General features: G+C 41.7%; 2 protein-coding genes across 3 annotated transcripts; one reads left to right on the top strand and one right to left on the bottom strand.

The window, feature by feature from the left end:
• Window positions 1–307: 307 nt before the first annotated feature.
• On the bottom strand, window positions 308–3086 carry hddc3 (HD domain containing 3). Its single transcript, XM_084913322.1, has 4 exons — window positions 2975–3086; window positions 1046–1101; window positions 718–958; window positions 308–533 (listed from the first exon to the last, which is right to left on the bottom strand). The coding sequence occupies exons 1-4, from the start codon at window positions 3084–3086 to the stop codon at window positions 403–405; spliced, it is 540 nt and encodes a 179-aa protein (XP_084769448.1). The 3' UTR covers window positions 308–402.
• On the top strand, window positions 3010–13808 carry vps33b (VPS33B late endosome and lysosome associated). 2 transcript variants are annotated; one of them, XM_084912857.1, is made up of 24 exons: window positions 3010–3110; window positions 3537–3676; window positions 4425–4505; window positions 4620–4681; window positions 4767–4816; window positions 4927–4994; window positions 5085–5130; window positions 5210–5304; window positions 5960–6064; window positions 6183–6273; window positions 6348–6425; window positions 6634–6707; window positions 6791–6877; window positions 7455–7545; window positions 7625–7699; window positions 8975–9039; window positions 9113–9167; window positions 9245–9291; window positions 12061–12193; window positions 12310–12383; window positions 12911–13012; window positions 13109–13184; window positions 13312–13431; window positions 13572–13808. In XM_084912857.1, the coding sequence occupies exons 2-24, from the start codon at window positions 3581–3583 to the stop codon at window positions 13649–13651; spliced, it is 1851 nt and encodes a 616-aa protein (XP_084768983.1). In that variant the 5' UTR covers window positions 3010–3110; window positions 3537–3580; the 3' UTR covers window positions 13652–13808. The 2 variants fall into 2 exon arrangements, with proteins under 2 accessions (XP_084768983.1, XP_084768892.1); XM_084912766.1 differs by lacking the exon at window positions 3010–3110 and adding an exon at window positions 3170–3249.
• The last annotated feature ends 105 nt before the right edge of the window (window positions 13809–13913 follow it).

The raw sequence follows: 13913 nt of genomic DNA, 5'->3' as shown, positions 1-13913 counted from the left end.
TAAAGAAAATTACTGAGCATCCTGGCTTTATTCAATGGATTCAAATATAACCAATAACATGTATAGTGAAAAACACTTTGTGCCAAATTGTTTACTTTGTGTAATGCTGTCCTGCAAATGTGTGTTATATCTAAATAGGCTTATTTTTAAACGCACCATCACAGTCCACAAGCTACAATTACCAAATGAGGAGTAGCATCTTTTACTTTTTCACTATTACTAAACACCACAACATCAGACACTCGGGGATTCAACTAGCCTGCAAAAACATTACAAACAGAACAGAAAACTAAAGGACACTGTAATGTACATGAAATTTGATTTATTATGAATATTTACAAACAAAAAGCATTTTATTTGCATTTGAAATAACCCATTCTTCACTGTGTTGTGGCCCTGCTGTCAGAGCTGGACTCCTCTCTCTTTGAAGAGTTCCTCCAGCTTCTTCTCCAGAGCCAAGTTGGTTCCTTTCAGGCAATTCACCACCTCAAAGGCCCACAGGAAATACTCCTGCACTCGCTCAGCTGTCCAACCTGCCAAGCACATTCAGAAACATAACTGAACAACGTTTGTTATGTTGTCTTTTGCACTTCTGCCAAATAAATAAAGTGTTCCAAAGCATTTCATCCTCTTCATTTTTAATTTTTATTTATTTATTTTTTTACACAGCATCCCATTTATTGTAGGAAACAGCACTGTGTCCAGAGACGTACTGACCAACAGGAGTGCAGCGGTTCAGATCCCTCAGGTTGTACAGTTTATCAGCCAGTTTAACCAGCTTGGCCTGTTGGCTGCAGTGCGGTGCGTGTTCCACCTGTAGACGCTTCCTCTCCTGCTTGGGTAGGCTCTTGTCATCCGTCACCTCCTGAACAATGCGAGCCACAGTTACACCAAATTTAGCTTCCAGCTCTGCGGGGGTGGTGTTGGTGTCTTCGACTGTGTCATGAAGCAGGGCGGCCTGCAGGGCAGGAGGAAGCACACAGGATTACTGATGCGAGAATGCATGCACGTGACTGTGACTAACAGGTAACAACTGATAACTCACCTGCAAAACCTCGATATCTGTGACGCCCCCTTCGTGGCTGAGGATTCTCGCTACTCCTTAAAAGCACACACAGAGAGCTGTGAGTAAACAAGACCGTAAACAAGAACCTTCACTGTTTCCAGACTGCTAAGAGAAGTCACTTATAGAACAAGAAAACTCATTTATAATCAGACATTTCCTCTCTGAAGAGCTCCTCCAGCACTTTAAGTTTCTACATTCAGTAAAAGGACTAGATGTTACAGTCCCTGATAATGCATTGCTTTAAATGGAGAGAATCTTGAGGGATGGCTGTTATGAGGAAAGCCCAGAAACTTTGCCAGCAGCACACATCGTTATGCCTCAATTTTCGGTCTTTTACCGACGCTAATCTACCATTTTTAATTCCTTGGTTAGGTTTAGGGATTAGAGATCTGATCTAAATTTTCATATTAAAATTTGGGACACATCGTCAGTAGTGGACCTTGGATTCATCGGGTGTTTTGGCCATTATCACTAGACACCCTCATCCAAGGAGGCCCTGCCAGGGTTGATTCAGCCCTGGAGTGTGTCACTGGTTTATGTTTAATTGTTATTTCTCTTCTTCTTTCTTCTGTTTAGGTTTCTACGGTTTATTTTTCTATCTAATCATTGCAACTAAAAACTAATACTTACCTCTTTAGCATTTATGGAGCCTCACTTCTTCAAAGGGATAGAAAAGGTGATAGAGACAAAAGGGACAAGATAGGAGTGAGCAGAGAGGAGAGCCGGAAGGGGGGGGCGCCTGATCTGGCTTCCCACACCTCCCCGCCGGATCGGGCTGTACACTCTACCTCCCCACTATAACATAGCTCATAGGTCTCATTTGTAAGTAGGAAAATAAAACTCAAACAGAACAAGCAGACGAACCATCAGAAACTTCCTTTACACACAGGGACACAAGGAGGGAGCTTAATCACTGGCTGCCCATCTATGGTGCTCCTTGCTAACACCACGATAAACAAATCCACTGAACCGTCGTTTCAAAAGATATTTTGAAACAATCACTAGCTCCTCTTTTGCATAATAAAGCAGAATGTCTGAAGAAATGTAAAAATACGAATTTGGGGGGAAAAGGTAAAAAAAATAAAATAAAAGCAAAGACAATATAATAAAAATAGATACATGGAAATTAGATTTGAGGGAAAATAATTTATGTTTTTCAGTATTATTTTTGGTGCGTTCCTTTATCCTTTCAAAGTTTGTCCCTTTAAGTCCCCCACAGCTCTAGTGGTCTGGAGCCCTGACAGGAAAAGCACTGCCAAGTGCTATCATTAGCTCAGCAAAGAAAAACGGAGCAGTGAGTAGTGGGGGGAGATATTAGGTTCGTTGCAATCTGCGGCATTACCACTAGATGCCGCTAAATCCCCCGCACACAAAAAGCCATTAGTTTTGTACCCCTGAACAAAAAACCAGATCAATCGACCTCCACCTCCCTGTGAGACTATACACTATACAAATTTAAAGTCGAAAAATAACGTATCGCTATTACACGGCAGGGTATTATCACTAGAATCAAATAAAATAAAGGTAATCGTGTTAATGGAAACATCGTTTCTGCAAAACTATTTGTTGCCATAAAATGGTAAACATATAATGTTAGTGATATAGCTGTAGTAGGCGAGTAAACCCTGATAACTTGACTGGTTAGTTCTAATAGTACCGCTCCTTTCGGCGACTCCCTTGTTGACAAGGTGTCGCCGCAGCAGATACTGTTATATAATGTCCATTATGAACATAATTAAGTTTGATAACTGGGTTTTAATTCAATCTCCTCCTTCCACGGCTTCCGGTATAGTATCAGTTAAACATCAGAAACTTTTTTTTCTTTTTCTTTTAAAGATAAGAGTGAGAAACTTCACGGGTTTACGTACAGGCCGTGAATGCATCATACTACCGTAAAAACACACCTACCTATGGGGTGATTTATATACGGCGTTCCCTCTGGATCTTTACGTCGCTGGTTGCGGTGTTTCTCTGCGGCAAATTGAACAGTTTCTAACAACAAAGCTGCGTCTGAGTTCATGGTGTAAAAATCACGTCCTGTCAGGTCAGTGACAAAAAAACCGCGTTATTAGGTTATTTAATTTTAAACGTCTTTCGAGCAAGTGTAGCGGTCCGTTGGTATTATGATCCGGGGGGAAACAACTGGTCGTGGGATCATTCCACTTATTTAGCTACGGAAGCAGGTAGCTGCTAACTTAAGATAAAGCGTTATGTTTCAAAAGACATAAACGGTCAAATTTCTGGCATTAATTTTATATTTCGGGGGAAAATTTTACAAAGTACTGTCAGCGTATTCGATTATATCAGCATTTATATGATGAATGTGTTTTTAGCTTTGAAGCTAAGCCAGCAGGGAGGATAATCACAGCACAGATCTCTGTCTTATATGTTTCTGCTGGTTTTTGTATCTCCATTATTAAACATTATATTTGTATATGAGTTATTTATTTATTTTCTTTGTTTATGCCAGTCGTGGATGCCTGAGTGTTGTCCGGTCTCCGTCGTGTATCCAGCATGGCTCACAGTGCCAGGAGAGACTCCCCGGAGCTCCCCGACTTCTCCATCCTCAAGAGGCTGGCCAGAGATCAGCTCATCTACCTGCTGGAACAGGTAGGAGCACGTCACAGCTCCTGCCGAAGACATACACATCAGTAATATGACTGGCATATATAGCATGGATATGGCACTGTTCTTCTTTTTTGTTTTTTATTATTATACTTTATCATTTGACTGCACACCCATTCACGAGCAACACGTCTGTTGGTATCGCTCACAGCAGAGGACCGGACTGGTCACCACAGACTCATCAAACATCCTGAGCAGCGTCCGGTAGATGTTGAAGGACCTCAGTGATGTCAGAAAATAGAGACTGCTTTGGCCTTCTATGTTTTTAATGAAGTCTACTGTATTTCTTGTTTGTTTTATAGAATTATAAATTGTGTTTATGGAGATAACAACAAGCAGTTTCACTGGCAGTGGCTTTTAAAAGTGCCCACCAGCTAATGGAGTGAATTCTGCTGCAGAATCATGTCTATTTCTAAGGTTGAAGCCATTCACTTGAGATTTTATGTTGAGAAATATTCCTATATGCTGAACTATACTGTCTTAACATGAAAATTGTCCCCACCAAACTACAGTTTACTTTTGCCTTAGGACTCAGTTTTACAGTTTAATTTCATTTAATTAGGCAAAAATGAACATTGTCAGAATCAGTGGAGAAAGTGTAGAAGCTGTGTGCAGACTAAGCCATGCACGCATTAGTTTGTGATGTACTTCCAACTCGGTGAAGACAAAACAAGTGATGCTTTTTGTGTTGTGAAGAGCAGATTGTCCTACAAGCCGTTCTCTTGTGTCACAGCTGCCCGGGAAGAAGGACCTGTTCATTGAGGCAGACTTGATGAGCCCGCTGGATCGTATTGCAAATGTATCAACACTAAAGGTGAACTGCATCAGCTGCTGCTCTCCTGCCTGTTCTGATCTCTTCAGGATTACTGCACTTTCAGCAGGTCTTTAAAAGCTTTTTGTCCCCCCCCCCCCCCCAATTTTCTTTCAGCAACATGAAGTGGACAAACTCTACAAAGTGGAACACAAACCTGTTATCAGCACCTCAGATCAGTGAGCCTGCACCTTCATACCTTACAGAATTGTACCCACACACCTGACGCGCCCACCTGACAATGTGGCGTTGCTCTTTTTCCAGGCTCTGTTTCCTGATCCGTCCAAGAATACAGACTGTGAAATGGATATGTGGTAAACGGAGATTCTTTTTATTTATCTCTTGTCTTGATGGTTTTATTATAAAGTCTTCCGGTGAAAATGGATGAAACTGAAGCAAAGTGACATCTGCATTTTTGTTGCAGATGTAGTGAACACAGACAAGGTACCTGGAAAATCCCGAAGATACAAGATCATCTTTACCCCTCAGAAGGTATTTCTCTTTCTTGTCTTGTGTCCGTGCTGTACTTGTAATGCTTCAAGTGCTTGATACTGACCTGCTGACCCTTCTTTGTGTTACCAGTTCTATGCGTGTGAGGCCGTGCTGGAGGAGCAGGGGATCTTTGGCGGTAGGCATCTTTCTCTTTTTGCAGGAATGACGAGTGTGAGTGAGGAGAAGTGTAAAAGCTGTTTTTGCCTTTCCTGTAGATGTGTCCATAGACGAGTGGCCTTTCTACCTGCTTCCTCTTGATGATGACATCATCAGTCTGGAGCTGCCAGAATTCTTTCAAGACAACTTCCTGGTTAGTAGAGGCCAATTCCTTGTATTGATCATTTGATCACTGATAATTTAAATCCTTTTCTAGTCAGTGTTTTAGTCATCATTTATTAATGTGAAGAGGTTCTGCAGCAGTACACAGACTAATGAGTGAACACGAGCAGCTAATGAGCTAGCTGTTTCCCCTAAATGACGAAAAGCAAAGAAAATAAAATAAATATTGGCCTCACATGCTCTTGTTGGATGTATGCATGACTTGTTGCTCTGCATCAGTGTTTGATTCAGTTTTAGACTTTTGAATAAAACGTTATAGACTCAGTCTAAAATCTGAAGTTCGTTGTGTTTTTACTGTTCCACGTGGTTTACAGACACCTTGACATCCAAACATGTTTTTGTGAGAAACACAGAGCTGCTCGTACCGTTGTCCAGATGTGACTACATTCCATCACAGTTTTTGTCCTCGAGCTTTAGTTTTGAGTTTTCATCGTTTCTTTCTTTAATTTCCTCATTTCTGAAGCCGACCGCACAAAGGAAGTCTGGGCATTGTAGTGTTAGTAATGTGTTAATAATCATAGTGAAACAAATCATCACATTTGAACTGTTCATTGCTGAATTTATAAGCCCGTAGTTGAATCAGAAGTGTAACTACAAAATCTCTGATGCATCCTGTATTTTTCCAGGCTGGAGACCAGCGCTGGGTGAGGACCGCCGGCAGTGCTCTCCACCTCCTGTACTCCCTGTACGGCCCATTCTCAAAGGTCTACGGGATTGGGCGCTGCTCAAAGGTGCTGTAAGATTAGAGACCAGAAGCTAGTCTGATACAAACTAGTTTAACTTTTTCACGTCCAGTTTGTCCGTCACCTGCTTTGGTCTGTTGCTGATGGTAATTCTGTGTGATCCCAGATGGCGTATGAGTCGTGGAGGGAGCAGGTCGAAGAGGGAGAACAAAAAGCTCGTCAGGCTGAAATTGGGAATGTTTTCCTTATTGACAGAGGTGAGGAGGCGCAGTGATCTCAGAGGACGATGGGCCGTGCCGTTCCCGTTCTAATGTCGTCGTTATCATTGCAGATGTGGACTTTGTTACTCCTCTGTGCTCACAAGTTGTCTACGAAGGACTTGTTGATGACATCTTTAGAATCAAATGTGGTAGGTGTCAGTAAATCGAATCCACTCACACGTTCACTTTATGCCTGGGAGAAACACGTCACCTCTGACCTCTTGAGCAGAGCGTTTCGCCCTCACATTCTTAGCTCTTTTGAAGCCACGCCGCTGGTTGTGGTGTTTCCCCCAGCGCTGGCTGGGGGACTTTTAAAAAATATCCATATGTTGTCTGATCATTCCAACTGTTGTGCAGGATGTGTGGAGTTTGGACCTGATGTTACCACCTCTGACAAAAGTGTGAAAGTGATGCTGAACTCTCACGATAAGGTAAGGCTCGTCTTAGTCTGCGGTCGGCTGCACTTTGCTAATTGTCGTGATTCTAATAGAAAAGTGTGTCTAATGTTTCGTAGGTGTTCAGTGAAATCAGAAATGAGCATTTCTCCAACGTCTTTGGTTTTCTCAGTCAGAAAGCCAGGAATCTGCAGACTGCATATGACGTGAGTGAATGTTGATACTGCTTAGCAATCATTGCACCCATGGCTCGATTTGGAGAGTCTTTGTACGGCACAACCTTGAAAAATGGCATTTATATTTGCATTGGTGCGTTACGTGTTTATTACCTTGTGGTCGTGTTTTATGTGCGATGCCAGCCAATAGAAACTAATAAAATGCTCCTGCGTCTGCGCTCTCTGTTTAGGTCAGCAAACATTTTTGTCCCTCTAGTTTTTCCTCTTTCACTGTACGTTCCAGTAGTTTCAGTGATCTCGCTCCAGGAATTTGCTGGAGTGACGTTTGTGAGTCTTTATCTTGACACTTTGATGCTATAATTGTTATTGTCTCAAAAACTACAACAAAAAAGTATCTGGAAATTGTCCGGATGATCTGATCTGAACCCCTCGCAGTAGTGTTGGGCTGCGTTGATGCGACGTGTAGTTACATTTAGTTACATAGTTACATAGTGTCAGGTTACCCTGCAGTGTTTCAGAGGGGTAATTATGACGTAGCTGAAGCATTAGTGACCAGTAAGGATAACAGCTAACACCTTTTGTCTGGTTTTCTTTAATAACTCTACAGAAACGTCGGGGGATGGACATAAAGCAGATGAAGACTTTTGTGTCAGAGGAGCTGAAAGGGTTGAAGCAGGAACATCGACTGCTGAGCCTGCGTGAGTGTTACAGTATCCTACTGCTGACTCCGAGCCATATCTGCACAGCTGCGTTGCTGAAGAGCATTTTCTCTTCCAGACATTGGTGCCAGCGAGTCGATAATGAAGAAGAAAACAAAGCAGGACTTTCAGGAGCTGCTGAAGACAGAACACTGTAAGAATCCTCCGCTCTGCTCTTTGTTCCAATCACGTTTCATTTAACCTCCTAAGACCCGAACTCTTCCACAGCAGCATTTTTAATTTCTCTTTGATATTTGGGCATATTGGGACCCGATGAATGTAAAAACAAAGAATTACCAGATATTTTCTTTACCTGATTTTTGTTTCTAAGAAAAATGAGAGCCACATATGAGGATATTCATTTCGATCGAACACTAGCAGTATAATGTCCTCATAAGTGGATATCACTTTTGTAGTGCAAAATTGACTATTTTGGTCTAAATAACCCAAAATGTGATGTCCACATATGTGGAGGCCAGGTCCTAGGAGGTTAAGGGACTTTAACGCCTTAAAGCACAAAACAAGCTCCATGTTTGTTGGTTTCATACGTGTGTGCAAGAACATGAAAGCTCTCCAAAGACTTTGCTGACCGATGAGTCTCATGTTTTCAGTACTTTAAATGAACTAGAGATGATCCCATTTGAGAAGGGTGTAACTTGGGTTATCTTTTTTTGTTACTACAATTTACAGATTCCCCCTAAATGCATCACAAGCAGGCAGTCATAAACCCAGCAAAGGTCTCTGAAGCAGCAACATTATCTCCCTGGGTTACGACGGGGACTGGTGACGATGTGATGCCTAAAACTGCTGCATTGTTTTCTGTGTGCCCTGTTTGCCAAGACTGGGAGAAGAACAGTAAGATCAGTGTTAAGAGTGGGATTATAAGCAGTGACAGCTTGGACTTGGACCATAGTTAAGTTAGGTTTATGGTAGTTTTTAGCACTTAAATGTGAGGCTTGAGAATGCCATCCAACCATAAATCTATTTCCTTAAGCACTTATCCAGTTTAGGGCCACAGGAGGGCGGAGCCTATCCTGTCACAAAGCAAGAGGGAGAGCACACTCCCTGGACAGATTCCCAGTCCAGTGCAGGGCCTACCACACAGACAGACAACCATTAATACTCACAGTCACACCTGTGGCCACGTCTCTGTGAGCTGCCAGAATAACCCAAGAGAACAAACTCCACACAGAAACTTCTTACTGTGAGACAACAGTGCCTGGCTTGAAGTGCACTGATGTGGAATAAAGTCCTGCAGAGATGGGTAAACAAACACACCTGTGTTCCTGTGTGTGCTCCTGTCTCCATGCTGCACGTTAAGGGGTTCAGTTCATTTTGTGTGTGTCCGCTACTAAAAGTTGTCAAAGATAATAGTTTGTAGTGTTTTAACCCCAGGAGCAGCAAATCTTGTTTCCTTGTGCTTTCCCAGTGTTACTGGAAGGATTTGAAATCCGTGAATGCATTTCTTACATAGAGGAGCACATCAACAGACAGGTGAGTGTTCTTAAAAGCGTTCAGCAATAAGCGCACTGCCAAAAAGTCTGAATGACTCTTTTCTCCTTTTTAGGTGTCCATGGTAGAAAGTCTGCGGCTGCTTTGTCTGCTGTCTATCACAGAAAACGGTGACTCATCCTTCACTGATTCGTCACAGACTGTTGTCGTTCCTGTTTACAACTATTGTGATGCTGTTTTCCTGCAGGACTGCTGCCAAAAGACTACCGCTCATTGAAAGCACAGTATTTGCAGGTGAGGTACAACAAATCTCTCAAAGTATTTTTGTTGTGGGAGACAGAGATGGGCAGTACACGTTACAAGTAACGCGTTACTGTAATCCGATTACTTTTTTCAAGTAACGAGTAAAGTAAGGGATTACTATTGCAAAAACGGTAATTAGATTACTGTTACTTTCCCGTAGGAACACTGCGTTACTAAAACCGTGATTTTTTTTTTTTGCGAGAGTGTCTCATGACAGTGACGTAAGCGAGTGCAACGTTCGTGGCAACAGCTGTGTGCAGATCAACAATGGATCATATATCGAGTGCGGGAGAGAGTATGAGCGTGCAGCGTTTAAAGTGTGGAAGTACTGACCTTACTTTGAGTTTGATTCCATAAAAAGTGACAAAAACATTAGTGCCCGCTGTGCGTGGGAAGAAAACTTCTTTTTACAGCGAAAAAACCCTAAACGTCCGAGCAAGCACCGAGTAGCTGCCACGTAATGGGAAATTCACAGAGAAACTTGCGGATTCTTCCACTGACCGCTGCTGAAAATAGAGCAACAGGACCGCTGAGTCTTTGATTTTATTTATTTTCTGCTGTGTTTTACTTGCATCTATTTGAAGGAGTGAGTGTAAAAACAAAAAAAATATTTTATTTTATGTGCTGGAATGTGCAGAAAATACATTTAAATGTTAAACAAATTTCTTCCAGTCAGAGAATGTTGCATATAATTAAATTTTTGCTTGATGCATAAAGTTTAAAGATTAAAACTAATAAAACAAGTTTTAAAAAGAGACTTTTTCATTTGATTACATTTTAAATGATAGATTATGCAGAAAAAGTAGAATTGGGCTGAAAGATCTATCGCTTTATCACCTATTCAGGTTGTAAATCGTGTTTTTAAAAAGTAACTAAGTAACTAATTTGAAAATAAGTAATCAGTAAAGTAACAGGATTACTTTTGGGGGAAGTAATCAGTAGTTAGTTACTGATCACTTTTTTTCAAGTAATTTGACCAACACTGGTGGTAGAAGTACAAAAGCTTTTAGTGTCAGCATTTTTGTACCTTTGCTTGAAATGGTATTTTCTGCTGTTTATTTTTATTTTTTAATGCTATTTTCTGTTCATGTTTGCTCAAAAAAGATTCAAGTATACAAACAGCATGTAGGCTGATACTGGCCGTAAGGGATTTGTGCCAGAAAACACTCCTATCTGTCATTTTTGGAGCTCTTGGTGAATAAAAGTCCAATCTGTTTGTTGGAAGACCAGAGCGCCGAGGAGAAACCCGTCTGAGACGGAGAAAATCAGGCTGACAGCAGAACTTCTCACAAAGCAGCTGCACAGTTATAACACAGTTTCTACATTTGCCTGTTAAATAGCAAACACACACACACACACACACACACACACACACACACACACACACACACACACACACACTTCTTTCTTTGCTTTGTGTGTGTTTTGTGCAGCTCAAATATGCCTGTAACCATCTCAGTCACCCTGTAATGTCTTCAAACAAAACAACCTTCACATTTCATCAAATGCAGCATTGTGTCAATGATTGTCTTGGAAAGAGCGGCTGCTTTCTCAAATGATTTATTATTTTTGTATTTAACTATTATACAGTGTATTTGCTGATACATGATAGGCTGGTACACTACATGAACAAAAGTATTGGGCCACATATGTTAACCTTTGAACTCAGGTGTATAAAACCAAGCAGCTAAACATACAGTCGGCTTTACTTCAGCTCTGTGAGAGAACGAGACACTCAGTGAATTTGAGAGTCTTGCTGAGGAAACATCAGTGGACAAAGTGGTGTAAACGCCACTGGACTCTGGAGCTACACGCTTCTCTCTCTGACAGTGTGCTGGACCATTCTGGGGTTTGCTTATGACAGGAGAGCGCTGCCTGCCCGACTGCACTGTGCTGGCTCAGACAGATAATAATAATAATGCTATGGGGTCTTTTCTCCTAAAGGAACGTTTTAATGCGTCCCGGGTTTGGGACTGTTCTGTGAATCCAGTTTTGTAGGAACATTTTGAGTATGGCCCTTTTCTGTTCCTACTTGAGTTTGCTGTGGGCCCCGACCTCAGTCCCAATAATGAACTAGGTTGTGAGCCAGGACCTCTCATTGGACAGCAGCACCTGACCTGGATGAGCCGTGCAGCCCATTATAACCTGTGGGTGTATGATGGGATGTTTGTAAAGCTCCTGTAAGATGTGGTGTGCAGGTGGTCCTGTACTTCATGTAGGGCGTATTCTTCACCGAGTGATGTCGACCCCATACGAGCAGAATAATGCAGTAAAACTTACATACCTGTAATGTAAAGCATGTTTGTATCTTTGTAACCTGAGATGACAATGAAATGTATTTTTTAAACAAAGACTCGGGACTTGTAGGCTCACAAATATCTGATTGTAAAAGAATCTGAGTTCAGCTTAAATCATCACTAAATTTTTCATTTATTCGTTGTGAGCTTTCACTTAATTTAACAGTCTGGCCCCGTGGGGAAACATAATAATACAGCCTATCCCTACACTGGAGCATGAAATGTAAATCAGTCTGTAGCTGAACAAAGATCATTTCCTCCTCTTAGAGTAATGCTTTGGAGAACGTGCAGCGTCCAGCTGTTTGGGGACATCACAGGCAGTTGTCACAGATCTGATCAGGCAGCCTGCAGCAAAGAGCAGATTGCTCTTTGCTGCCAGCCTTGGCTTGTTAAGTGTGTGCTCATTTTGATAAAGAGCCATGGGTCCAATGCCTGACATTTTTTTTCTGTCTGACCTCATCAGAGCTATGGAGTGGATCACCTGCTCACATTTTCCAACCTGAGGCAGCTTGGGCTGCTGGTCGAGCAGCAGCCGGGAGAGACGCTCACTGTAATGGAGAGCAAAGTGGGCAAACTGGTTAATGATAAAACTGCAGGTGACAGTGGCTTCTCAGCGCAGTTTTAGCCTTCTCCACTTACAGGAAACCCTGCATTGCTCTGTGCATCAAGACACATGTGCTGTTTGACTTTTCTTCTTCTTCTTTGTTTCCAGGAAAACTGACAGATGCCTTTTCCTCTCTGGCAAAGAAGAGCAATTTCAGAGCCTTGAGCAGAAAACTTAACTTGGTAAATTATTGTTTAGGTGAACATCTTTGGTTAGTTGTATTTGTGGACTCTACAAGAACAACTTTGTATGGTTCACGGTTCAAAATAAACCTTATCTATGGTGTACTGAGCCTTGGTGAAGCACTGTGTTCATCCTGCTTGGAAAAAAGGCTTTTAAAAAAAATCTCCTCTCCTTGTAAAACATCCCTCTCTTTAATCTTTTTTCTGATTGGTTGGCCCAAACAGAGAAACGAGTTTTAAGTTGGGATGACCATATTAGCAGTGTCCTCTCAGTGACATCAGACAGAGCCACAAGTAAAAAAAAATCACTGTTTACTTCTTTCACATAGGCTGACCTCATTGTTTGACACTTTTAACGAGCATCTGCAATCATAACACTATATATGACACAAAACAGTAACATATATTCTCTTTAATTAACTTTATTTTGTTTAAAAAAAATACAGCACATACTTTTCCTAAAGGCATTTTGTTTTTCATTTCTGATTGTGTCAAATGGTAACGTGCTCATCATATTTTGCATCAAGGTGCCAAAGACGGATGAAGAATATGACCTGCGTGTCCCTCGAGACATGGCTTATATCTTCAGTGGTGCCTACATCCCTCTGAGCTGCAAACTCATCGAACAAGTAAGTCAACCAGGACACATTCAGTCTGTGGATATGATGGGGGGGCAGCCATGGTAACTTTAAAATAAAATTCTATTCCCGGTATGTATTGCATAGGTGCTGGAGCGAGACGGTTGGACGGGGCTTGAAGAAGTCACCAGGCTGCTAAATGGGCATGAATTTGCAGTTACAGGTTAGTTCAATGGCAGGTATAATGGATCCGTTTGAGGCTAATGCTAAAACAGAAAAGGAGACTGTTGTAACAGACGTCTAACATCTAAATGCCTTTGATTTGATCACTGTTCTCCTTCTCTGATCAGGGAGCAGCGGCGTGGATTCAAGGGGAAAGAACGACACTCAGCGTATCATACTGGTCATGTTTCTTGGTGGATGCACCTACTCTGAGATTTCGGCCCTTCGGTTCCTCGGCAGAGAGAAAGGTAAACATTGTGATGGTGTGTAGGGCCACTTAGGCAAAAATAAAAAATGTGAAAAACATCTTTTGAAATGGGAGATGTATTTTTTTTATTGTATTGTTGAAAAGAAGAAAATAACAACCATTTCTATTTTTTTCTCTCAGGTTATAAATTCATTGTGGTTACAACTGCAATTACAAACAGTTCCAGACTCCTGGAGGCTTTGCTGGACAACCACGTATGAAGCCTGGCAGCACATCATTATGGACAGAACTGCTGAGGAGCCGCTATGCATTCCTCCAACACTGGCATTAAAGATAAAGAAATGCTTCATTCTGGTCTGTTTCTGGTGACGCGAGAACTGTAAAGATGTGTAAAGTGAATAAACGTTTCTTAACATCTTCGTTGGTTTCTATGTAGTCGCGTTTACCGGCTGCCCGGCTCTGCTGTGAGTTCATCAGTTTAAAATTAACTGCAGTTTCTTCTATTCTACTACGTGACGTCAG

The sequence above is a fragment of the Perissodus microlepis genome, chromosome 1 (genome assembly GCF_051167445.1).
Source record: "Perissodus microlepis isolate ML-2025 ecotype Zambia chromosome 1, ASM5116744v1, whole genome shotgun sequence".
Classification (NCBI taxonomy): Eukaryota; Metazoa; Chordata; class Actinopteri; order Cichliformes; family Cichlidae; genus Perissodus; species Perissodus microlepis.
The sequence above is the reverse complement of the archived record's forward strand: the minus strand, read 5'-3'. Positions and strand labels throughout refer to the sequence as shown.

Coding starts and splice junctions, on each gene's coding strand:
- vps33b (XM_084912857.1), top strand. CDS start 3,581: ATGGCTCACAGTGCCAGGAGAGACTCCCCGGAGCTCCCCGACTTCTCC. Junction 6,878..7,454: donor ATCTGCAGACTGCATATGAC/GTGAGTGAATGT, acceptor ATAACTCTACAG/AAACGTCGGGGGATGGACAT. Junction 9,292..12,060: donor TGAAAGCACAGTATTTGCAG/GTGAGGTACAAC, acceptor TGACCTCATCAG/AGCTATGGAGTGGATCACCT.
- hddc3 (XM_084913322.1), bottom strand. CDS start 3,086: ATGAACTCAGACGCAGCTTTGTTGTTAGAAACTGTTCAATTTGCCGCA. Junction 959..1,045: donor CAGATATCGAGGTTTTGCAG/GTGAGTTATCAG, acceptor CCTGCCCTGCAG/GCCGCCCTGCTTCATGACAC. Junction 534..717: donor GAACCGCTGCACTCCTGTTG/GTCAGTACGTCT, acceptor TGTGCTTGGCAG/GTTGGACAGCTGAGCGAGTG.